Source organism: Aptenodytes forsteri, unplaced genomic scaffold, assembly GCF_000699145.1.
Source record: "Aptenodytes forsteri isolate BGI_AS27 unplaced genomic scaffold, ASM69914v1 Scaffold111, whole genome shotgun sequence".
In the NCBI taxonomy this organism is placed as follows: Eukaryota; Metazoa; Chordata; class Aves; order Sphenisciformes; family Spheniscidae; genus Aptenodytes; species Aptenodytes forsteri.
Genome location: NW_008794710.1, coordinates 970,713 through 996,438, shown reverse-complemented (window position 1 = coordinate 996,438; position 25,726 = coordinate 970,713). Strand labels below are relative to the sequence as shown.

At 38.0% G+C, this 25,726-nt stretch overlaps 1 protein-coding gene across 1 annotated transcript in view; it reads left to right on the top strand.

Moving 5' to 3' along the window:
• Positions 1-23,377, top strand: part of WFS1 (wolframin ER transmembrane glycoprotein) — a 35,644-nt gene extending 12,267 nt beyond the window's left edge. The window contains exons 3-8 of the mRNA XM_009273753.1: positions 8,256-8,338; positions 12,581-12,725; positions 13,548-13,718; positions 14,364-14,444; positions 18,333-18,478; positions 20,674-23,377. Of these exons, the coding sequence (XP_009272028.1) occupies positions 8,256-8,338; positions 12,581-12,725; positions 13,548-13,718; positions 14,364-14,444; positions 18,333-18,478; positions 20,674-22,482 (2,435 nt within the window). The 3' untranslated portion in view covers positions 22,483-23,377. The remainder of the gene's footprint in view (positions 1-8,255; positions 8,339-12,580; positions 12,726-13,547; positions 13,719-14,363; positions 14,445-18,332; positions 18,479-20,673) is intronic.
• The last annotated feature ends 2,349 nt before the right edge of the window (positions 23,378-25,726 follow it).

Here is a 25,726-nt window from a genome sequence, read left to right as displayed (position 1 = left end):
CTGTTAGAGTCAGGGAGCTTTTTCTAAATACAGTGCTAGTGCTGTCCTTATTTGAATTATTCATATTTTACTGAGATGTTAAAGGTGTTCAATGGCAGCTGTTTCCTTCTCAGAATATTATTCTTTAGCACCTTGCAGCCTAGAGACTTCCTTGCTCAGTGGCGAGATCTTCGTTTCTGGGATTTTTCTTCTCCCCTTGGTTTGTCCAGTTGCTTTTTAAACTCGTATTTGGCATTGGCTAAATACTTTTAACCTGTTGATGCTCTTTAGGTTGTGGATTTGGTAAGACATTGAATAGTCTCTGTTTACCTTCTCCATTTTGCAAATTCTTCATATGTCTAGTGTCATTCTCCTCAGTTTCCTCCCCAGGTTAACAAGCCCCGATAATAGTGTCTTACTAGCACTGAGCTGGTTTTTTTCATAAAACAGTCTGTTACAGCTCCAAGGTTTTATTCTGAGTGGTAATAGTTCAGAGCTTATCACTGTGTGTACAATGATAAGGTGTCTTCTTGTTTTGCATTTACTGCATTTCATCTGGCCTTTTGTCACTTAATCAGTCATGAAATCCTTCTTCAGGTTTTGTTTGGGTTTGGTTGTTTGGGTTTGGCTTGGTTGGTGGGGGTTTTTTTTGTAGTAATCGATTCTGAGGTGGGTTTTTTTGGCCTGAATAACACAGGATCATCAATAGACTTTCTCATGTCCATGTTAGCCCCCTTTTTTTTTTTTATTCACACATAAATGCATTGAATAATAGAGGCTTTATTGTATATCCCTGCGTGTCTAAACTGATACTCTTTCTCCTGGGAGAAAGTGAGCTATTCTTTGTTTTTTATTTCTTAATCTCTTACTTATCCATGTAACAGCCTACGTTCTAATTTGTTTAGAGGACTTCTGTGAGAAGCCTTACTGACTGCCTTTGGAGATAGAAATACCAGCTGGATCTGCCTGTCCTCCAACCCTTTGACTCCTTCAGGGACATCTATGTCAAGGCTTTTTACACAAGATCTGCTGATTTTACCCAGTATATCTTTTTTTGCCCCCTCACAGGCTTATGATTTTTTTTTTTTCTTCTATGAATTTGCCTTGTATGGGTATCAGATTTAATGGTCTCTGTTATCATGGATCCCTCTGGTATCGTACTTGCAGATTTCCATTTCTCAGTTTTAAGTGAGAGGCTACACACTGCAGTATATACTTCAATAGAACACTTGGATAAACAACTAAGAGAAACTACAGTTTTAAACACAATTAAAAGAAATCATAGCTTCTTTTTAAAAGAAGATGTTTGAGACTGCTGCACAGGAGCTTCTCAATGCTATTCCCAGGCGGTGGAAAAAAAACCTATGTTTTAGTAGATCTATTTTACTGCAGCCTTCTGTTTTTTCAAATACTCAATTGCCCTTGAAGTGTCTGTAGGTCCCATAATCTGCTAAGCTTGATGCTCCTTGTGTGCTTGAAAAAGGCATACAATGTAGTAACAGATTCTGCATTGAGTTGTTCTCCAGACCTTTTTCTCTTGATTTATCATGGTATATGTTTTAAATTCATTGTTTTTTCTATTTTTCTTTGGTTTGGCATGACCTTAGCTTTACAAGGATGCGTTCTTATTTCTAAGAACTTCTTCTCCTCTTTTCTTCCAATCTGGCTTTGCTTCTAAATACGACTGTAGCAGATTTTTTGCTTCTGACATTCCTATCTGGGTACTAAATCTAACTTGCTGTTACAGAGTGGCTCACTATCCTCTTAAACTAGGTTCTGTGCACTGCTGAATTAGAAGCAAAAATTGTATTCTGTCTTCTGGTTTCCCTGATTAGTTACTTCATGAAGTTATTTATTAAATGTATTAAAATCTTATCTTGATATCATTCTTGAATGTGATACTTTCTGGGAGGTAGGTTGAGGTCATTATTGCTGTTTTCTGACCTTTTTGCTGCTCTTACTTTTCTCAGTGTCTTAGTTGTGTTTATTCAAACAAAAGATCAAGGCAGCTGCATTTAAAATCCTGTATTTAAAAACCCCTAAAATTTGCAAGATCATTTGTGAGATTGATTACTTATCGTTGCTTGGCCCACTTTGCTAGGCCACCTTGATAGCAATTTTCATCTGCGGCAACTGTCAAATCTTTGCATGAAATGGTGAAAATGTTTATGTACTTTTCTAGGTGTGTATTCTGTGAGCTTGGAAGTGTTACCACTGGCTAGGACTGAACGTATCAGATGTGTTGTGCGTACGCTTAACTCTTCCTGACTTTTTTCAGTCACTTCAGGAACACTTGCTCTACTAATAAAACGGGAAGGCCAATCCAGAAATCTTGTTTCGTATCTTGTCATCTCAAATCCTTTATTCTCCCCAACACATGGGTTTTTTCTTCCTCCTCCTGCACGTCCCTGTCACTTTCTTTTCTGAGCCCAAGTGAATGCTTGTAGTCGTGATCATATAAAGTATGTATGGCATACAGGTTTCCTTCGTACACTTAGTGTGGGTGTTGCTTAAGGCATTAATCTTTTGTTCGGTAGAGTTTCCATGCAGCTTTAACATTCACTTGTAAAACCTGTAATTTCTTTTAAACTTATATATTTCAAATGAATACTTTGTCTTCATTATTGCTTCCTGTCTGAGAAACTGCTTTCAGTTTTCCTTTTATCCTGTTCTCATTAGGTTTCCACTGTTCAAAGCACTTGGATGTGCCCGGCTTGTGTTTGTGTAAAAAATGATTTATTGTCCATGATAACATAACTGTCTTGGGGCTGGCCCCCAATAACTGCATGAACAAATAAGATCTTAAGCTCAAAAGGCATAAGAGATTGCGATCCTTTAAAATACCAGTTTTTCACTTTGGTATTCCTTGTTCATGGTCTTTCTCCTCTTGTTTTATCTGGAATTCAGGTGCTGTAGCTGTGACCTAAGAAGAGCGAGCTGTGTGCACCTGGCCAGGGGGTGATAATAGCAGGCAAGGTGCTAAAACTCCCTTGTTCTGGGTAAATCCACTCTGCTGAGAGCTTTAATGTGTTTGTGTTGGTAGGAAAGTAAATCAACAAAGACTTTTATTATTCAACATGCACTCTATTGACACTTTCTGCATGAAATAACTTTAATAGATTTTTTTTTTTTTTAAGGCAGGCAGTGATTCCTAGCGGTTAGAAGAGCACTTAGAAAATTGAGGTTGTTTTATATGATGGGGGGGGGTGGGGGGGTGTGATCCACTGTGAATGTATACATGCAACAAAAATCTTTCCTTACGTGAACTGATTATTATTTATGTGCCTCTAAATATTTTAGAATTCATGAATGGAAGTGTCATACACAGTGTAATTTAAAATTTTTTTAAAATATTTTTTGTGAAACGTTTGTCTAAAGTGTGTGTAAAACATTTTGCTAAATATATCATCAGACATTTTGCAACAAGTCGACCTAACTACAATGATACACACATGATGTTTCAGTTGTATACGTGAAGGGTATTGGAAAGGTTGGGAATCTATTGCATCCGTCACTGATTTGTGCTAGAATACTGGGAAGAAAATCTTACAACAACCACAGCGTACTCTGGTTGTCTATAAAACCTTTTGCATTGGAAAGATTTCTTATCTAGGTTGTGTAAATCCATTCTTCAAACCTTGTATGAATATTGAAGAGTTTGTTGGGTTTTAATCCTTGATGTAGTCCAAAGATGAGGCCTATACGTGTTATTTAATCAATGATGGCATCTTCCTTCTGTGACTTAAAGATTTTGAGCAGTGATATCTTGCAATTTCGCTTGGACTAATCCCCTACTATGGATTAACTGCCTTCTTGTCAATTTAATTGCTAAATTTCAGAGGTAAGGGACAATAATTGCATCCTAATATAGTATTAACATAGTATTGCATAGTATTCTTTAAAATAATGAAATGTTTCCTTTCGTGACATTTCCTATTTCTGGTCAAAACCTAACAGAAACAGTAAAAATGCCTGCCTATGCTGAAATGAATGCTAAATTTCCATTTAAGCCTATAGCAGCAAAGCTGGAATCTTACTTTACGTCAACGTGCCAAGTAATGTGCAAAGTTTCAGAAAGTAAATAGTAGTCTTTATATAGGTAGGTTGTAAACAGGCTGATGAAAACTAAACAGCTGTGTTTAGACTTTTATATTCTGAGTATTTTTCCTGGAGTTGTAAAACATACTTTTTACTAGTAAACAGAAATTACTCTAGTAATGTTTTGATAGCACCTTTTGAAGTCTATCAGCTAATAATATGCAGGTTTAGCTTACTCTTCTAAATGCTGTATATGACTGTGAAATGCATACAGGTCTTTATCAATTTCGTTGTACTGAGTCTTTTTTAGTAAGTGCTTTAATAAAATAGGTTTTAAGTGACAGCTTTAACCTGTTAAATGAAAAGCCTGAATTTCAAAAGTGGATATTTCTGCAGCCCTTCAGAGGTTCAAATGCTTTCTGTAATATGAGGACATAAATGCAGCAGACTTGGAACTACATCTGCTTCATCCTTTGCAGATCACAAATAATTTTTTTTTCCACTTTTTTTTTGGAGTGGAACCAAGAAAATTAAAGGATACCATATCATTTCATATCTTAAGCTTAAGAATTAATCACGCAGAATAATAAAAATAAAACATTAACATTTTATTAATAATGTCATTGTTCCAGTATCCACAGAATAATTTGTGTTGAGTGACCCATCTCTCTGAAGGTAGAATTAACTAAATCGGGAACTGAACCACAGAGCAGCCTGATGAACTAAGGTTTACACAGGGTCTTGGTGGCAGAGTAGGAACTACAGCCAAATATTAAGTACTAACCATGCTTTCACATCCCTGTCCTGTCTTAATTTGTTTCTTATATGAATGCTACGTGCCACCTAAAACTTGTGTGCTTTCGCTTGCCTGTCATTTGAATGACTGCGGTGCTTGTGAACCTTGAATAACTGACAGACTTCATTGGCTTATATAAACACACCTGACACACAACAGCTAGTGAAGCCTATTTTAATTGTCATAAAAGATACATGAAGTATTGTAAGATGAATGTTCCTCTCTTCTGGAAACTTTTATATTCAAGACAGAGTAAAATTTGACATTAAAGAGATAAGAGTTTTTAGCAAAGCTGGAAAATAAAAGCTTCTACTGACAGCATTTCCATTGCAGTACTCTTATGTGGGAGGAATACACATCAAGACATTTTCCAACTAAAAACACGCTTGAGAACAAGGGTGATAAGTTATAGATCACAGATCACCACTTCTTATGGTATTTTTATGGTGGGTGCGTTTACTCTTGTATAGTATTTGTTATAGTGTTGAGCTTGAATTGAAAGAAAGTATGTGTTCTCCATCCCTGTTCCAAAACACGCTTTGACTGTGTTTTGGACTTTTTACCTTCAAGGGACTGACCTAAATACTTCATGAGAAAGTAAATTGATATGTCAGCCACAAAACTTGAGTCGTTCACACTTTATCTTTTTATTTAACCTCTTGCTTATCCTTTAAGCAAAGGAAAAATATTGCCAGTTATGGGAACACTATGATACTAAGCTATTCTAAATTTGATCTCCGAAACACTCCACAACCTGCTTTTCCGCCCTTGCCCTACAACTACAGAACCAACCCACAGACGAAATTTTAATTAACTATCTTTTATTTATATTTGTAGGTCACATGTGAGAGTACATAGAAGTGATAAGTGGGCGGGAGGGATTGGTCAGTAGGTTGAAAATAACAGCAGAAAGCTGTTTTCCCTGGCAGTCAGCTCTGTTAGAACAAACATTTCAGTAAGTTTGCTGCAGTACCAGCACGTTTTATTTTCTTTTCTCAGTGAAGGTGGTAGTTGGACCATAAGGCTGCACATCTTTAATTTTGCTTTTTTCTTTTTTTTACCATCTTTGCAAAGAACAGTATGTACGTGTTAATCTGCAATGTGATTACAATAAAGTAACTATATCCTGGTGTTGAAGAAGCAAACTTGGAATGCTTTACAGCTTTCTATTGTAATAAGTTTTCTTTTCTAACAAACATTCATCTGAGCAGGAGGTGGAAGGCGTCAGAGCTATGCCATGCTCCTATGTGTCACAAGTGGAGCAGAAGAGAAAGGAAGCCACTTTGCCTGTATAAGCTGCCGGAGAACCACTCTTCTTATTAGGGCTTATATCAGTTTAGCAAACTGCTTTCTATAGTTTGCTTTTTTGTGTGGGTGTGTAAAATTCCACTTAATTACCAAACACTAACTTCTGGATGGTGCCTCCTATATTGATTTATCCAGAGTATACCAAAATATCTGTGGTGGTCTCAACTCGACATGTAGAAAAGCCTGAACAGAAAAAAAATCCGTAGCCAAGACTGATGCTGCTGAAATTTTGATGCAAAAGAAGTTAATGAATGTGAAGGCACAGGACGAAACAGAAAAGTACTGCCTTGCCCAACTTTATTCATTTCAGTGGGGTAGTAGATGGATGAATACTATGTTTCTTTCAAACAACATGCTCTTTCCTTTAACTTCTTGTTTATTGCAAGCGGAAAGCCCCTGAGTGATGTCTGTTGGTGTGAGTGGTGCCATCTGCAAAACAGGCTTCTGACTTGTTTAGAGTTCACTCCTGTTGGTTATATATCAGAGCAAGGAGATTAAGTGGTTAATTTTGCTGGGATGGTGTTTGCCTATTTTACAATAATATTTTTACAGCTTTCTGAAAAGACCGAGTACTAAATGAAAATTATTTTTCATTATGTGCCTTGTTTAGCCAGACAACATGTTATAATCTGGCATGAGTATTTTTCCAAGTGGAGCTTGGCAGACAAAACTGTGGCATGGTGAAGGAGAAAACTTACTTCATGCTTTGCTCTTGTTAAAATACATCCACATACATAATGAAAGTGTTGGCTTGTAGCCTGTTCTTGTTTGGAAGTAGTCCCAGTACCAGGGATGTTAAAGAATGTAAGTAGCCCTGTTCTTCGGGAGATTGTTTGGAATCGGGTTTATTTCTCCTTCTCCCACCTTTTGAAAAAGAGCTGATACTAAATGGCACCTCAGCTAGCGGGACTCCTTACCAGCTTCTCGCATTATTGCTGCCTCGCATTATTATTGTATTACGCAGAGGCTGAAATCTGTAACTTTGAGCAGATGCCAGAAAGCTTCTCTCAGTCAGTTTCCTATGTTTGGAAACTTTGCTTCCTAACTGTGCTTTCTCATGCTGTCTGTGCCCTCAGTATATAGCTACCAAGCATCGCGGTGTGTTCAGTGACCTTGCAGGGTAATGTGGCACATAAGGGTCAAGCTTTGGCGCTTGCTGTTGAGTAAGTAAAACAAAAAGTAAAAAAGTGAAAGTTCTTCCTTTCTAGCCACGGGTTTATGTTGGCTGGTAAAACTTATTCTGAATTAGTGGTCTGTTGTCCTTTCTTACGCCTACCCAACTTAAATTGTACAAGTTGTATTGACTTTTCTTTTTAAAATTCTTCCAAACTAATTTATGAGAACTCTTCTCATAAAAAAGTAGCAGTTCTGGCCTTTGTCAGCTTTTCCATTAAACTTACTCTTCATTCATCAAGTAGCATGCAGCATGACATTATTTACAAACACTGGATGTCAGATAAAGCTCTCAAGATTTTTTTTCTTTACGATTGACTGCTGGAGCAATATGATGCTTTTGAAGAAAAAAATTAAGTCTGTATGTGTACAGTAGGATAGGAAAGGAGAAAAAATTAGGTGCCAGTGTGGAGCTGGACACAAAATAGTGAGGTTTATAAGGTGTAATCATTGTTAGTTTCTGTGTGCTCCAGAGACTGAGGAGCTGAGCTTTCAAATATGCTGGACATGTTTTAAAGGGTGGTTAATTTTTCAAAACTCTTGAAAAGGCTTCACTACTAAATAAAGAGGCTGCCAGGTGAAAGACTGAAGTGCTATCAAGAGTAAGAATAGTAATAGTACAAAAGCTGATCCATACTACATGTTCCTCGTGTGTTCATATTTATTGTCATGAATATTCTTCTATTGAGAAATGAATCCTCTGGAAATAAATGAGAAACTGTAAACTGTATGTGTCATCCTGTGGCAGGTACCAAATAACAAGTAATGGTAAACATGCTGAAGTACAACACTGAGGTGGAGTGTAAATATTGTAATGAGTTCATTTCCACTGTTCTTGCAAAACACCCGTGTGGATTTTTTAGATATAATCCTTTAATTCTTCAACCACATGTAGCAATTATTTATAAAATACTTTCAAATATTGCTAGTAAACAATTTTCTTTATCAAATTAATTTATAGAGGGCATGAAGGAAGAACCTGAAGTGCTCTTTGAGGAACTGCTTGAGAGGGCCAAAGCTGGAGAACCAAAAGCACAAACGGAGGTAATTTTATATGCTCTTTGTCCAGTCTTGTTTGCTCTTAATTCCAAAAATAGCACTCTCTGCTGCAGAACTATTATCTCTTCTTTAGTTGAACTGTATCTGTTTTGCTCTTAAACTATTCAAAGAAAGGTGATGCCAGATGGTTTCTCTGCCTCAAGAAATGCTGCTTGCTTGGGAGTGTTACTGGCTTCAGGTCCAACTCTTGAGTAAGCCTTTAGGATGCCTGTGAAAATGGGGAGGGTAGGCTGAGAGCATGGAGAAGGTACAGAACTGCTTTTGCTTTTTTTAAAAGCACGTGCCAAAGAGTTACTTGTGGAGGTGTGCAGATAGGGACTATTAAATGCTGTTGGTTCAGCACTGCGCTATATGCAAAGATACCAGGACTCTTAGGCTGGACTCTGTAGAAGAAACTGCCACTGAGGTGCTTTAGCAGGAACAGAGGTTGGTTGATGTTTTGCTCTTATACCATTTCTCTGTTGAATTAACACGTTTTAGAAAAGAAGCCCTTCCTTGTTTATTGAAATTAGCTATGTTTAGTTCTGTAATGGCAGATATAATTGAATTATAATGGCAGTTCTGTCCCTGTATGTATTAGCACTTTAGGTGTCCCTTAGGTTTTAGAAAAATTGTACCAGTTTTCCGCTGCATTCCATTGTCTGGTGTATTGGTCTAGTATAAATAGCTTAAAATTGTTTAGAAGGGTTTTAATTCGTGTTTAACTTGGTTAGTGTTTTACTCGAGCATTTTTTTCCAGCTTCAGCTTTGACGGCAAAAAGGAGTGGTTATGGTCTCCTACATGCTCGTTGGTGGTTTGGGTTTTTCTCCAAGGATCACCACTCTTTTTGCAAATAAAAATAAAAGGTGGGGATGGGAAAGTAATCCTTTTAAAGCTGGTTAAAAAAAACAAAACAAAACAAAAACAAAACAAAAAACAAAGAAATGGCAATGCCAGGCTCACTCCCCACTCCATCTCAACTTGTTTGAGGGGCAGGCTGTCCTTGGAGTTGTAACGAGACAGTAACAAATTCCTCACCTTTGAAACAGCCGGTGGCTTTGTGTAGGATGAAGCTTTAGCCTTGAGGGAATCGCTGCTGTAAAATCCACGTTTTGGCTCTATTCCTCCACACAAAAGAAAGCAAACCCCATAAATATTCTTTCAGGACATAACTTCCAGTTGAGTAAGAAATACCTTATGTAATCTAAGCCTATGATGTGTTCGTATGTATGTATATAAATAATAATTTTTTATCCTTCTCAGTTCATTCCACCTTTACTCCCTTCCTGTAGCTCTTTCACTGTGTACACTTTCTATTCCCACACAATAATAGGATTCTTGTCGTAAAGAGATCCAGCATACAATTTTGCTTCAGTATGCACTCAGGATGAATTGACTGCCTGAAAAGGAACTCCAAATAGTAATTTCTTTTCTGTGCAATCAAATTTCTTGTGACTTGCGGAGAGGGAATTAACTTTTGGTTTTTAAAACCCTACAAAAATATGTTTCTTCTCTATTGTTGAATATGTCCCTTTAGAATCGGTTAGAAAAATCTATTTTTATTTCTTACCTTTGTAGCAGTACAAGTGAGAGGCTGAGATGGCACTGTTGTGCTGTGTGCTAATAATTACGAAGTCAAACACAAGAAATCACTCGGTTCACTGGCTTGTAGTTATTACTATGAGTTTATTCAAAAATAACCCTGCAATGCCTATGGAAATAAATGCACTCTGAGTGGCTGTCAACCTGTATTACCGTAGCTTTATGTAGTTTCTTTATTGAGAAATAACTGTACAGCAATTATGTAAATGAGACGCCCACAGCTGGAATTCGGTAATGGAGAAAAGGCAGCTCTGTGTCTTTAACCGGAGGATGTCTGCAAGGGGACTGCTTGAGATAACCGAGGCGGTTAGCAAAGCCCACAGGTGAGAGCAACCTTTAGAGAAGTACAGTATGAAGGTCTGTGTTAAGCCGTTACCAACTATGACTTCATTTCACAGTTTCAGCTCATGGGAAAGAGATAATCCCTCATTACTGAAATGGCAAATCTGAGGTTAACGCCTTTTCCCATCAGTTCTTTCTCCTTTGATTGCTGCAGGCCAGAGCTTTGCAGCCATCTTCATGTGGTTCCGTGTAGGAGCTTTGCTATGACAGTGAAAGGTGGCTGTTGCACAGGGCTTGTTTGGAGGGAGCTGGTAGATCTTCCAGTAGTATTTCATGGAAAGCCTTGATGTTTGTTATGGGACTTGGAGGTGGGGTTTTTTGCTACCAAAACTTTTAACATACACAAAAAAGCTTGTAATTTTATAATCAAAAAAAGGGAAAATATTTTCTTGTTGCTCAGATTTTGGGGGTGGGTTCTGTGGATTTTTTTGGAGGGGGTAGATGGTTAAATCTTAACAATGAACTTCAAAAAAAAAAAAAAAAATCACCCCAATAACCCCCTCCAAAAAAAAGCCCAAACATCCCCCCAAAAAAACCAAACAACAAAACAAACCACGAACAATTAAAAAAAAACCCCACAGGCAAGCCAAAAAACACTTCTATCATAAAACAGGTGTTATGCTAACGTTTTGCTTGTGCAATATGACTAATTCCAAAATCTGCTAGTTTATGTTTCAATACGAATTTCTATGTCCAAGAGATCCTTATAAACTTAAGAGCCGCATCTACTACTCTTGAAGCTTTGGTCAAAATCTCAAGGGCTATAAATATAAACATGCTCAAGAAACAGCTGTTCTTGTCAGAGGATATTATTTACCATGTAGCTTGTTCAAGCAATTCATTTCTGAAATAAATAGCTGAAGGTACATCTGCAGTTGGGTGATAAATTACCAGGCAATTGCTGAAACTTTGAATTTTTTTCTGTCTCATGCTCTTTTCTTCATCTGCCACTATATCTGTGCACTGCTTGTTGAACTCTGGTATGACGTTGTAATCATTGTTTAGTTCTGACTTTTGGATTGCTTAGTCCTTTTTTTTTTTCTTATTTCTGTATGTTTTTTGATAGCTTCACTGTGTATGTACTTTGGGTTTAATCACTATGATGTCTACCCAATAACTATCTATGTAGAAGTTGTTGGAGCACCCATTTAGGTGTATGAAACCAGCTGCAAGACTGGAGACCTAACCTTTACTGGAAGAAAAAGATCTTTTTGATGATATCAGTGTGTTTTATCTACATGGGAATAATGTCTCTCAAATGCATTTCTTTAGTCACCTTTAGTGGTAATACCAAAGGCAAAGTTTCAGAGAAACTGTCAAATAGGTTTTTTTCAGCAGATAATACTGTGGACTTACGGAGCTGTACTCTTAAGGTATTGCATTAATTACTCCTAGAATGTAACTGAAGTAACAGCGGGGAGAGGAGGAGTGCAGTGAACCAAGCAAAAGCATTTCCCAGCCTCTCCAGGCATGCGGATAAAATGTCCAGTAGTTTTGGCCACATTCTGCCATTTAACATTTTGTTGCCTTGTGGTATGATAAGCAGAAGTGTTTCATGCTATTGCATAAATATATTTACTAGTATATTGCCATATATTTTAATTTATAGAAGGAAGAAAAAAGGTGATTTTTTTTTTTTCTTATCTGTAAAACAATAATGCAGGCAACTGCTCAATAATTTCTGTAATCCTAAATAGGAGGGGTTTTACAGGCTATATCACTGAAATTGCTTGATGCTTAAGCAGTATTAGTTTTCTTCTGTTCACTAATTAATCCTGAGTTTGCTTTGACCTTTGGTGGCTAAACTGCTGTGAGGTTTCACTGTTGAAGCCTCCTTCCATGTCAAGGCCTTTTGTCAATAACTTAACTTCATCTGAATTTGTGAATGTCACGGGCACCGGGGTATTACACTTAATTTTTCTGTTTCTAAAATGAGGCTAGCAGTGTTGTCTGACCCTTGTTACAGGAGGAAAAGAATTCAAGAAAACTTTTAGAATTCAAGAAAACTTAACACCGGGAGCTTTACCTGATCCTGCTAGATGCTCGAAGACCAATGGCAATGAATTCATTGACCTGGCCAAACGTGTTGCGATTCCATCTTGCTTCCAGTTCTGGAAACTGATCTTTCTCTGCAGAAGATCGACTTACAGCTATGTTCTTTAGTGCTAGGAGCAAGTGTTTTGACCTTTTGTTCAGAGAGAATTTATTCTAGCTGAGTTCCAGGGGGTGGGAGGAGAGAGACAGAGAGCGAGAGTAGAGTATATTTCAGTAATTGAAGGAATTCTGTTCCCCACTTATTCTAGGTGGGGAAACACTTCTTAAGATTAGCAGAAGAGGAGGATGAAGAACTTAACAATTGTAGTGCGGTTGACTGGTTCATCCTTGCTGCTAAGCAGGGCCGAAGAGAAGCTGTCAAACTGTTGCGTAGATGCCTGGCAGACAGAAGAGGTACGGGTCATCAGACTTTTTGCTTGTGCTTCCTACTTTATCTGAAATAATACTATATCCATTTTAACACTGAAAAGAGGGGTTAAAATACGATGGGAATGATCATGGCAAAATTATGTGAGTGGTTGCTGACAGCATGTTCAGATAGGTAATTTAAAAAGCATTAATTACTGATACTGCTCATAAAAGCATTTATATTAATTATTTGCTTGAATTCCTTAATGGAATTCATGCTCATTCTTCCTCTCCCCACCTTTCATTGAAGCTTCTTTTCTATGACTGTGAAGGTCATGTATAACCACGCACCACCTACACTGGTGTTGTTTCATTCTTTTGCCCCTCTACAACCTCTGTCCTAACTGGTCTTTTTCGCTGTCTTCTCCCACTTCAAGATTCACGTCTTCCTTCATGCTACTTCCCACACTTGGAATGGTCTCCCCTTGTTTGCCAACTATCTGAACTCTTATTTAAAGAAATAAAAAACCAAAAAAACCTTTCGTTAAATTCTTGCTGCCTTTTACATGTCACAAGCGTATCCGCACCACCTTTTGCCTGAACTGCTGTACTTCAAAAGTTGAAGCAAGACAAGGATAATGCGTGTCTTGTGCAGTCTTTGAAGTACAGTTTAAACTTAAGCAATGTGATTAGATTTTGATAAGCAATGGGCACAGAAGGGCATTTGAGTCATTTACTTAGGTGGTCAAGATGTGAATGAAACTTGAGAAGTTTCAGACTCAGCTGAGAAAAATGAATTGTGGGCAAATCTGTCGTTTCTGCATGGGTGTGGGATAATACTATCTAATGTATTTTTCTTTTCTTGAGGCATCACTTCTGAGAACGAGCAAGAAGTGAAAAAATTATCATCTGAGACTGATTTGGAGAGAGCTGTGAGGAAAGCTGCCCTAGTCATGTATTGGAAATTAAACCCAAAAAAGAAGAAGCAATTAGCAGTTTCAGAACTACTGGAAAATGTTGGGCAAGTTGACAATGAAGGTTTGTTTATGAACTGATTTATGGTATTGATAAAATATATACTTAGAGGCAGAATACAGCTAGAAACTTAAAGGGCTTTATAAACAATCAGGCATGAGGTAAAAGTATGATCTACTTAAGCAAAAGTAACAGTGTGAACGACTCTAACTCTCTTTTAATAACTGTGTTCTCTGGATCAATAAAGTTAATTCATAAAGGCCCGCCAACTCTTGCTGTAGGCTGTGATTCAGTTAAGCACTCATTCAAGGGACCAAATATTAAAAATATCTTCATTCGACACTTGCTGTCCTTGGAAAATAAATCTTTTATGGCTTTGCTGTGTTTGACTTTTTTCCTTAACAGTCATCCTGATGATATCTTACTAGATATTTCAATTTACAAACCCAGTCTTCAAAACACCTGGCTCACTCTGCCATTACAGCGGTATGTGTTAGCTATGTCAACGCTGTTCCCTTTTCTAATATAGTAATATCAGTATAGAAAGCTATATAGCCACTTCTTACCTGTTTATATGCATATTTGTCTTTTCCTGACTTTGAAGAAATACCATTCTCCAGATATTGCAGCTTAAAGAACATTCCAGTTATTGTTTGATCGCTTTGATTGACTGCTTTGACTTTCCATAAACTTCTGTTACTGAACCAGATGCTGGGAAGCAACCTGGCCCGGTCCCAAAGTCGGTACAGAAGCAGAGAAGAATGCTGGAGCGATTAGTGAGCAGTGAATGTGAGTGCGTGCTGCTGTTTTCAATTTTTGCCTGTGGTTTTGGTTTCTTTTTTGTTTTGCTAAGCAATTTTGTGCTGCCAGAGTAAGCATGTATAGCAAGTTTGGATTGCTATAAATGGATAGAGTCAATTTATTGTATGTGCAAGGTAAATAACCGATCTGCATGTGAACTCACACAAGACATCGCACTTGCAGTGAACTTGTCAGTGATTAGTATACTAAGAGGAGTTTGCACGTCATTTGTATATTTATATTCTTGCCCTTCCAGCACTTACCAGTCTGTTCAGCAAAAAAATTTTTGCACTTTCAATAATGTTTTTTTTAGTTCTAAACTGTACTAAGCTTTCTCATTACAATAAGGGAATTAATTATGCAACCATTTAATGCAGACAAATCCCTCATTCTATTTGCCTTGCTTCTGTTTGCCATTCCCTTATAATTAATGTTTGTCTTTTCATATTTGTTCAAGATTGATATAGGAGGGATGCACCAAGATACTCCTTTCATAACTTTAGGGGCAGCTTAGTTCATGTAGTGGGGAGAATTAAACTACTGAACACACACAGGGTCAGACTTGTAGACCCAAATCTGTGAGTTTTGTAAGGTATGGTGAGGGTGGGGGGTTGGACTTGAAATAAAGTTCTCCCTAGCCCTGCATACCTAAGACATGCTGCTATGCTGCTGGGCCTTCAGGAGGAAAGTCAAATTATTAGATTAAGAAAATGCATTATAAACAATGCAGCATGTGTAGTTTTTTCAAGAACACTATCTAACATAAGGTTCGATTAATCATTGTCGGGAAAATCTCATTTTCTTGAAATGCAGTAGCTCATATGAAATAGTTCATGTGCAGTCTAGATAAGTTCTTGAAGAGCATTTCTAAATGTTGCAAAGCGTATTACTTATATTCTCAACTATAGGTGTATTAATGTGTAACTAAAGCATCATAAGGGGATTAGTGAGCCAAATCTGGGGGTTTGCAGGTTTAAAGTCCCTGAAAGATTAGATTTACATTTCATTAGGTCAGTTTGGCCTTTATCTTCAAGGATTGTATTCATTACACAGGTGACTTCTGAAAATAACATTCCTAAGAAAAATGGAGTATTTCAGTTTTACGTTAACTTTCACAGAAGTAAAAGAGGAGGAGGGACACGTGCCTGTGTATATAAGTGAAGGAGTAGGTGGCAGGGAGAAATAGTATTTTGGAGACCAAGCTAGTGGTCCTGTCAAAACTTCTGTGAGAGTAGGTCAGCTGTTCTTGTGACTCGTTTGCCACTTCTGGAAAGCTAGAAATAGTTCTTCAAGGATAAGACTGTTGTGTTTCATGGTCCGGTCATCGTATTGTAACGCAGATGTATCTGGGCTCATTGGAGCTATGTTGCATTGGTGCTTAATGGATGACACTAGTGTTCTTTCCATCCCTTAGCTGAACTAGCACGTGCTGATAGAGCGTGAGTGCAAAGCAAGTCATTTTGTTCTGGATTCTTCAGTAATTCAAAGAGTGTCAGAAAAGGAACTGGCAATTTTTTTTTTTTTTTGAAGGCTTAAATGGCAGATAAAATAACAGGAGAGTAAATGAACCTACATGTAAGCGTAGGCAGAAATTGATGTGCATATTTTTCTTTTTCTACGGCGGATGGGGGAGGCAGGGGAATTTGTCATAACCAAATTGAAGAAAAAATTCTATGAATAATAAAGTAAAATCTACAACATACGCTTTTTATATCAATTTAAGAGAGACTCGGGTGACAAAATACTAATAACATTTAAAACGAAAAGTTTTCATCAAACACTTAAAGTAGGAGTTAAGCTGTTACCTCTTCTCTAGAGAGCTTTTATCTTTTCGTGGATGAACAAGACAGCTGTTACTCTCCAGCATTTACTTCTCAGATCCACTGACTTTCTCCATTTATCTTGCCAGCAGGAGACTCTTCCTTCAGTTTTAATACATTGACAATACTTGGAAGATAATTTTTAAGCCAGATATGTGTTTCCAGATATGTGATCTTTGGAAGATAATTTTTAAGCCAGATATGTGAACAGGGGTATCCTTAATGGGAGGTATAAACAGAAGATTAGAGCTGACATTGTCAATGGACAGTTGTTGCGTGCCTGAGAGTATACATGTCATGACATTGGATAGGCCATCTATACATAGTAAGTTAATAACTCCTTCCCTCTCAGGATGTCCCATGGTCCTGTAAAAGTGCCATTAAGGAATTTTTGTGAGGTTCTAACCATGTCTGCTTGCTGATTCCACACCAAAAAGACTATCTTACCGCTGTATCTTTTGTCCCAATAGGACAACAAATTTAGATGACACATTTGGTATTAGGCTTCATCTGAACCCCACCAAAGACAGCTAAGGAGTCTCACTGATTGCTTTGTGCCAAGCAATGTCGCCTTACAGTCTGTGAATGATAAGAATAGTTAGCAAAAATAAATCCTTTCTTGTTTCTTGGGAGGCATGCCAGATGGTATTTTGTGGGAAATACGGGTTCATGCAATGAAGAAGAAAAAAAAAAAAAGTAAAAGTGCAATCAAAAGGCAACATCCATGTTGTGAGATTAAAGCAAAAGCTAGATTGTAAGCTGCTGTTTTTCTATTGAGCTCTTTTAACACCCCTCTTCCTGTAGCAGGTATCTTGACATGTTACTTTATTTTGTTCTGTATCTACAGTGTTGAATATTAAAAATTCTGATATATTTATATATAACTTCTATAAATGTAGCATTTTTGTAAAAATAAAACATTAATAGGCTCAAACCCACTAATCCTCTGATTTTAAATTTAGCGAAGCACTTCAGTTTTCTGTCTCTTTAGAATGACAAACTAGTATTAAGCAGGCCAGCTTTCATATCTTTGTATCAGCCGACTAGCTAAACCTACTATGTAGGAGGTGTGTTACAGATTTTTGTCATTCAAAAGTCTTTCATATCTACAGCAATGTCATTTGCTTTAGTGTATGGAAAAAAGTTGCTGTTAATTATCCTCCTTTACAAACGACATCAAGCTTGTCTACCATAGAAACTAGCTAATCCATGCTAATGTAAGGAACTGGCTGTGGAAAGAGTTTGAAGCAGTGTATAAATCATCTTCTGTCTTGCAGCATCCCTAGAGTTTTCGGAAGTAACCTCTTGCCTCGCTTCCACTCACAGGAGTGGATAAGGATCTTCCAGGGCAGAGTGATAAATTTTGTCTCTGTGTACAACTGAGCAAAGTATATTTTGTTGCTGGCTATCTGTTTTAGATCACAGTTCATATAGGTTGGGGGAGGCCCTTTGTATAGCCACATAGCGTATTAAATTAATACACTGTAAGTAATCTATATTTAGTCTTGTAGATATGAATAATTGGGCATTTCCCATAATTCTATGTCTGTAACTTCTGAACTCAGAAAAATGACTGTTAAATGCCAAATCAGAAGTCAATTTTTCCGTTAATAACATACAGATAATTCATTACTCTTCCTGTACAATTCTTTCTTTTCAATGTGGCTGCTAGTTAAAGATTTCTCTCAAGAAGTTACCAAAGATACAATAGCTTATTATTTAAAACTGTATGACCTAATCCAGTAGTCTTTTCTCCTTGGAATGCTTGCAGATAAGTTACATTCACTCAGTCTGTTCTCCTACTTAATGGTATCATAAACTTACCTGCTGGTCTGAGAAGATTTAGAGTAGTCATATATTGCTGGCACAAGCAGTTTGTTGTTTTCAGCACAGATCTCGGAACAACTTGCGAGGTAAGCCTGTGTTATCGGTAGTTCGGTTTTTGAAGCCCAGAGTAGATCTTCTTTAATACCAGGAAAGAAAATTAATATTCCAACTCATAATCAGTACAGTGTTGTAGTGATACTATTTACTCAGTCTTCATTTTACCTTTTAGCTAAGAAATTTATTGCTTTGGATGACTTTGTTGAAATCACCAAGAAGTACGCAAAGGGAATCATCCCATCTAACCTGATTATGCAGGAAGAGGAAGATGATGAGTTGGCAGGGAAGACTCCTGAAGAGTTACCCCTGCGACTGAAGGTAAAAAGACAATACTGAACAGGTTATGTTGAAGGGCTCTTAACTTACGCATTTCAGACAAGACAGAGGTGACTTGCACTTGACTTTCAAAGCTGATGTTTAGTCTATATAGGTCAGTACAAGAATTGTTACTATAATTTCTTTTTGGACTTGACTTCGTGCCCCTGTACTCGGCACTGGTGAGGCCGCATCTCGAATACTGTGTTCAGTTTTGGGCCCCTCACTACAAGAAGGACGTTGAGGTGCTGGAGCGTGTCCGGAGAAGGGCAACAAAGCTGGTGAGGGGTCTGGAGAACAAGTCTTATGAGGAGCGGCTGAGGGAACTGGGGTTGTTTAGCCTGGAGAAAAGGAGGCTCAGGGGAGACCTCATCGCTCTCTACAACTACCTGAAAGGAGGTTGCAGCGAGGTGGGTGTCGGTCTCTTCTCCCAAGTAACAAGCGATAGGACGAGAGGAAATGGCCTCAAGTTGCGCCAGGGGAGGTTTAGATTGGATGTAAGGAAAAATTTCTTTACTGAAAGAGTGTTTAAACATTGGAACAGGCTGCCCAGGGAAGTGGTGGAGTCCCCATCCCTGGAAGTATTTAAAAGACGTGTAGATGAGGCACTTAGGGACATGGTTTAGTGGGTGGTGGTGTTGGGTCGACGGTTGGACTCGATGATCTTAGAGGTCTTTTCCAACCTCAGTGATTCTATGATTCATATATATGTTTACAGTTTCATATATATGAGTCGTGTATTAAGAGAAAGGGATAAAGGTTTTCCCTGGAAGAGGGCAATCTACCTTCATTACAGCTCAGTGAGGATTTAAATGTCCCTATCATAACTGTCGTATTTTTATTATAGATGTTATTGTATGCTTCGTATCTTTCTTATTCAAACAGGAGCAAGCAGGTGGGGAAAAATTATCTATAGCCCTGAGGTGTGAAAAAGGTTCTATTATGAAGGAATTCAAGAATAGTGGAACTTCTGTTAGTGGTTTTCTATACCGATTTAAGGTGCATGCATTCAATACTGGTATAAATTTGAAGCAAGGTAGGGGGTTTCTAGCTGCTGACGTGAGAGTTTTTGTTGCAATTGTTGTCATTTTGTTGTCCATTATCATATAGTAGGGGTGACCAAAAAAAGGGGGGGGGTAAGGGGTATCTCTTTCCAATCTTTTGAATAACTAATATTCTGAAAGAGATGCATTTATGAAGAAGAACAGGGAAACCTTCACTAATAAATAAGCTTATGCCCAAGTCATTGTGCGTGTTGCCCCAGTTCATCACAATGCATAGATCTTTGCTGAAGCATTCTTGGCCTTTCCCTTGAACGAGATAATATAAAAGCATAAGTTCTGGGAAAACATAAAAACTATCTTTTTATGGGGCAAGGAGGATTGTCTGCAGCATCTAACGTGCAGATGCAATATTTGAATATGTGTTTGAAAAATCCCGTACCTTTTTATTGATCCTATGCAAAGTGTGTGGTTGGTCATAGGGAGAGGGTTTGATCCAGCAGTTCCTCTGTTGTCTGGTGACTGTGTTGGAAAATGCCACGTAAGATAGGTAGAATTTTAAGATCCTGTACAGTTACTGTTGTGGAGTTAAAAGAATCCCTAAATGTGTAGTAATTATAGTTAAAGATATTTCTGCTGCTTACAAACCAGATTTTGACAGCTGCATCCCTAGATGCTTGGGAAGAATTGTTTTAAAGATAAACCACAGCTGTGAAGACTTCCTGTGAGTGCATATGAATCAACGCACTGCTTCCTGTAGTGTATAGGCGTATCAGAATGTATAGCATAATCCTTGCAGAGCAGTGGCAGAGTTAAGTGCTGTAAAGCTACAGTACTCACAGCTCAAGTAACGACTTAAGACAGTACAGGACTGCAGCCATGTAGTTTATCTTCAGTATGAAGTTAGAGCAGAATATTTGACTAGGAAGCCATTTAATTATATGTGTCAAAGGTAATGAAATACATCTTTCCTGAAATCAAAATCGCCTCTGAGCTTCATCTAACTGAATTAATCAAAATAGAGCTAATAATCTCAGATGAAGTAATCGCATTTTATTGGCAACATTCATCTGAAATATAAATCTTTTCATGTCAGCTGAGGTTAGACAACTGGCTGCTACTGCTTCAGCGAAGAATATCTGTGATGTAAAGATACAAAACTGCTCATAAATAAAATGCTTCTTTCTCTCTTTCCAGGTTGTAAAATATCCGCTTCATGCCGTTATGGAAATTAAAGAATACCTTATAGATATTGCATCAAAGGCAGGAATGCATTGGCTGTCTACCATTGTTCCAACACACCATATCAATGCTCTTATCTTTTTCTTCATCATCAGTAATCTGACAATTGATTTTTTTGCCTTCATTATTCCATTAGTCATATTCTATTTGTCCTTCATTTCTATGGTGATTTGCACACTGAAGGTTTTTCAGGACAGTAAGGCTTGGGAAAACTTCCGCACTTTGACTGACTTACTGCTTCGTTTTGAACCAAACCTAGATGTTGAGCAAGCTGAGGTGAACTTTGGATGGAATCACTTAGAGCCATACATTTATTTTTTACTCTCGGTATTCTTTGTCATTTTTTCCTTCCCTATAGCAAGCAAAGACTGTATACCATGCTCAGAGTTAGCTACTGTCTCAGTTTTCTTCACAGTGACAAGTTACATGAGTTTAAGCACGTGTGCAGAACCTTACACACGAAGAGCGTTAATGACTGAGATAGCAGCAGGTTGCTTATCCCTATTGCAGGTATTACCTGGGAATTTTGGCTACTTGAAATTCTTAGGTAAAACCTTCTTTACTGTTCCTGTAGGCCATTTCTTTGTGATAAATGTAAGCATCCCGTGCCTTCTGTTTTTGTACTTGTTCTATCTTTTCTTTAGAATGGCACAACTACGGAATTTTAAAGGCACCTACTGCTACCTGGTCCCATATCTGGTCTGCTTCATGTGGTGCGAACTCTCTGTGGTCATTCTGCGGGACTCCTCTGGCATTGGGCTCATTCGTGCGTCAATCGGTTATTTTCTGTTTCTCTTTGCACTCCCAGTGCTAGGTGTAGGGATTGCGCTGATGTGTCTTATCCATTTCATTAAGTGGTTTGTGTCTCTGGAGCTCATGAAAATTGTAGTGACTCTGGTTTTGTGTACTGTTCCTTTGCTCTTCCGATGGTGGACAAAAGTTAACTTCTCTATAGTTGAAATGGTTAAATCCCTCACTCGAAGCTCGATTGTGAAACTCATTCTGGTGTGGATTACAGCTGTAGTGTTGTTCTGTTGGTTCTATGTGTATCGATCAGAGGGAATGAAAGTTTACAACTCGACCTTGACATGGAATCAGTATGCTTTCCTCTGCGGACCTCGGTCGTGGAAGGAGACTAACATGGCACGTACTCAGATTTTATGTAGCCACCTGGAAGGACACAGAGTGACATGGACTGGGCGGTTCAAATATGTGCGCGTGACAGAAATCGACAATAGTGCAGAATCTGCAATAAATATGCTTCCACTTTTTATTGGCGATTGGATGAGATGCTTGTATGGTGAAACCTACCCTCTTTGTGACCCCAAAAATGTTACGCTGGAGGAGGAAGAATTGTGTCGTCTCAAGTATTTGACAAAGCATAACTGCCACATGAAAATGTTTGATCGGTACAAATTTGAAATAACTGTGGGCATGCCTTTCAGTAGCAAAAATGGAACCAAGTCTATAGAGGAGGATGATATAACCAAAGATATTGTGCTGAAGGCAAGCAGTGAGTTTAAAAAAGTGTTGTTGAACTTGAGGCAAGGAAGTATAATTGAATTCAGCACAATTCTGGAGGGTCGTCTTGGCAGTAAATGGCCTGTCTTTGAACTGAAAGCAATCACTTGCTTGAATTGCATGTCTAAACTCTTACCTGCAGGGAGGCATGTGAAAATAGAGCATGACTGGAGGAGCACAGTGCATAAAGCCATTAAATTCGCTTTTGATTTTTTCTTCTTCCCATTCCTGTCAGCTGCATAATGAGCTCTCATATTGGTTCAGTGGTATCTTCAGTGTACACTGCATTTACACTACCAAAGGTTTGGCTTCTTAAAAGGGTTTTTAAAAAAAAAAAAACAAAACACCACCAACAAAAAAACCCACCTTGCTGTAGCAATGCGCAAAATGTATGCTAATGTAGTGTATTGGTTGAATTTTGTAAGTGTACACACTGTATCCTGACTTAAAACCCGTATGACTGAAGTAATATATACTAGTTTAGTATTATAAGTGAATGCAGGGGATTGCTGCTGACTAATTGCATGGAGACTATTTTGTCCAAAATGGATATATATTTGCCTGTGGTACAACACTAGATGCATTCACTTGCTCGATGTTAAAGCACTTTACTCTTTAAATATTCACAACGTGCCCATTTGTATTTTCACAGGTATGACTTAGAATAGGTAGCTGACAACAGCTTATGTTGCATATATTGCTTGTATTTATTTGGTGTTTTCTAGAAAAAAGTGATCTTACAGTCAGTACCTGGTGGTGATATCTGCGTACAGAACTCATTGTTTCACTATTTGTCCACAAGATAGTGACTTTAATGTTTTTTGAAAGGGCACACCATTTCACACCCCAGCAAGGTTGTAAAAAGTCCTCAAGATTCCATTTTGCATTAAATATTCTGTACAAAATATGCTATTTGTTCTGATTTAGTTATGATAGCTCCACATACGACACTAAGGTGTAATACATGCTGGTACGTGAAGGACAAACATCAGAGAGTAAGGCTGGTATCGAGGTGGTACCAGTACTGGACAAGCCAAAGCAACTGAAAATAGTACATAAAAGTCTACAGTGGAAACTGAAATATTATGTTTGTTAAATGATTTGTATTGTGCAAATAAACATAAAAAACAAACTTGAATTAAATGGGTACAACATTTGTTCATTATGCTTTGACATTGTGAGCAGTTGTTTATGTTGGGCTGGTAACAGCTTTCACTGAAAAATACAATTTAGAAAATTCAGAATGTCTAAAATGTTCTGGTGTGGGATACTTGCAGTTGTACTTCACATTATTTCAAGCTAGCAATAAAATTGGAGTACGCCAGGTGAAGTTTTTTGTATCTGAAATCTAGACATGCTCCTTACCCTTGCTTTCATTGTGACTCACTAATTTTTTTAACCATTGGATGACTGTATTTCACAGATACATCGCGCTGTTTCCCAGACTACTCTTCCACTGATGATGCATTAGATCCTATTTGCCTTTGCATATCAGTCGTCGCTGGGGGGTTGGGGTGCGGGGGAGTGTTATCAGTGAACACTCTTGATAGAGAAGGGGAAACTTTTGGGAAAATGAGGCATTTGGCTGCACTCCAACTATGAGCACCCTCTTGAACATCACCCTGGGCTGCAGTTGGGAAGAAGCCAAAGGCACCTACAGGCGTGCTGCCCGGTTCCCAGGCAGCGAGCCAAGCCTGACGTTGCAGAGCAGAAGCCTCCACCATCCACAGCCATGTAGTCGTGTTTGAGCCCGTTAGAAAATCTGTGAAGTAGAATCATGTCTTCCGGGTGCTTCTAATCTTGAAAACTGTCAACCATCTCTCTGTTTCCACCTGGGGAAAAGAAATGGTGTAAGGTAGCAGGTAAATGCAAATTTTGACATAGTTTTGCTTACCTGGTCCCATTTTGGCTGGAAATAAGCCAAACTTAGCCTTTTCTCCCCTTTTTGCTAGAACATCCATAGGCTCTTTTTAAATATCTAAACATTCTTCCTGGGTCTGAAATTTAAGCACAAAAGATGTGGGGTTTTTTTACTTTTTTTCCTTATATACACATAATTTGGAAACTTCTATTCGTATGTTTGTCAGGAGGAAAATGGCAACAGTCTTGGTATTCAGAACTAATGTTAAAAATTCTTCTGTTTTTAGCTTTTGCTCTTTGTAAGGATGTCAATTTACTGACTTACTGTGGTGCATGTTGAAGAATTTATTGCATATCCTGAAAAGGAAAAATTGACTGAAGTCAGATGTGGGAAGTGTTACAAGAAGAGGGAGGGTATTTTATTGATTTCTTTGGAAAGAGTTGTTTTGTAAGATGAGACAAAAGGGTTAATCCAGGTACCTCAGTTCCCGTCTGTAACTTAATATCGTTATGAGGCTTAACTCCAACAACTCTGACACTTCTAGTTTAGCCTTTTCTGAGGAAATTAGGGGATGTTGGCATACAACTGTTACTACATTTGCAAACTTAGAATTATTAGCTAAAGCTCTCTAGTCCCTCAGAGGGAGGGAGCTCCTTCAAGTATATTGATACCTGTACTGGTCAGATTCCAAGTTACACAATTCCTCTTTATGTGCTCATGTGAAAAACAACCCCTGAATTAGCTAGATCCTGGGAAAAATAATTCACGTGCTCTGTAGTGACAGGTTGATGGGAACAGCTGAATTTGTCAGATGATTCCAACAGAGATGGAAAGTTTTGAACGCTAGCACATAGGAGGTCATTTTTCCATACATTTTCAGCTCTTCTGTGTAGCTGAAGAGGAAAGAGGAGGTGAATTTGAATTCAAGACCTTTAAATACTACCCTTTAATGTCCAGTTCTCAAGTGTTCCTTCTCGATGCTTTTCTATTTTTATGGAAAAAGAGGATACAGTAACATGATGGATAGGTACTCCATTTTCTTGTTGGTCTAGTGTTCAGTGTTCTGAAACCTTTAGCAAATAAATCTTTTCCTTCTAAATCGTATCTCAGCTGACAAGCCCAAGATCGCTAATACTTAATAAGCAATTGCAATTCCAGGCAAGGTGTTTTTGCAAAGGGTGTTTCTATCTACTTCACATCTTGCAGGCAAACAGAGCACAAAATAACTTCCTTCCACTCATGTGTGCTACAGCTCTATATTCCAAACCAGTCCATCTTCTAGATTGGAAAGGAGAGAGACAGAATGTGGCAGCTGCTGTTAATTATTCAATTAATCCTACATTTATTATTTTCTTATTCAGTTTTGAAGACATGATGAATTATAAACAGTTCCAAAGATAGGTGCCCTTTCTCTAGGCTGATAATTCAATCTTTTGAATTAGTATTAATTAACTGAAGAGGAGGAGGAGGATATTACATGGCTATTGACACATCTAAATTAGGTTCAGCTGTTCTTCTGTAAGCTCAGCTTTAGCATTTAGACTATATGGAATTTAGAGTAAATATTCATTATTTTAATTTAATCCTCAAAGTAACATGAAAAAGTACTGCTTGTTCTCCAAACTG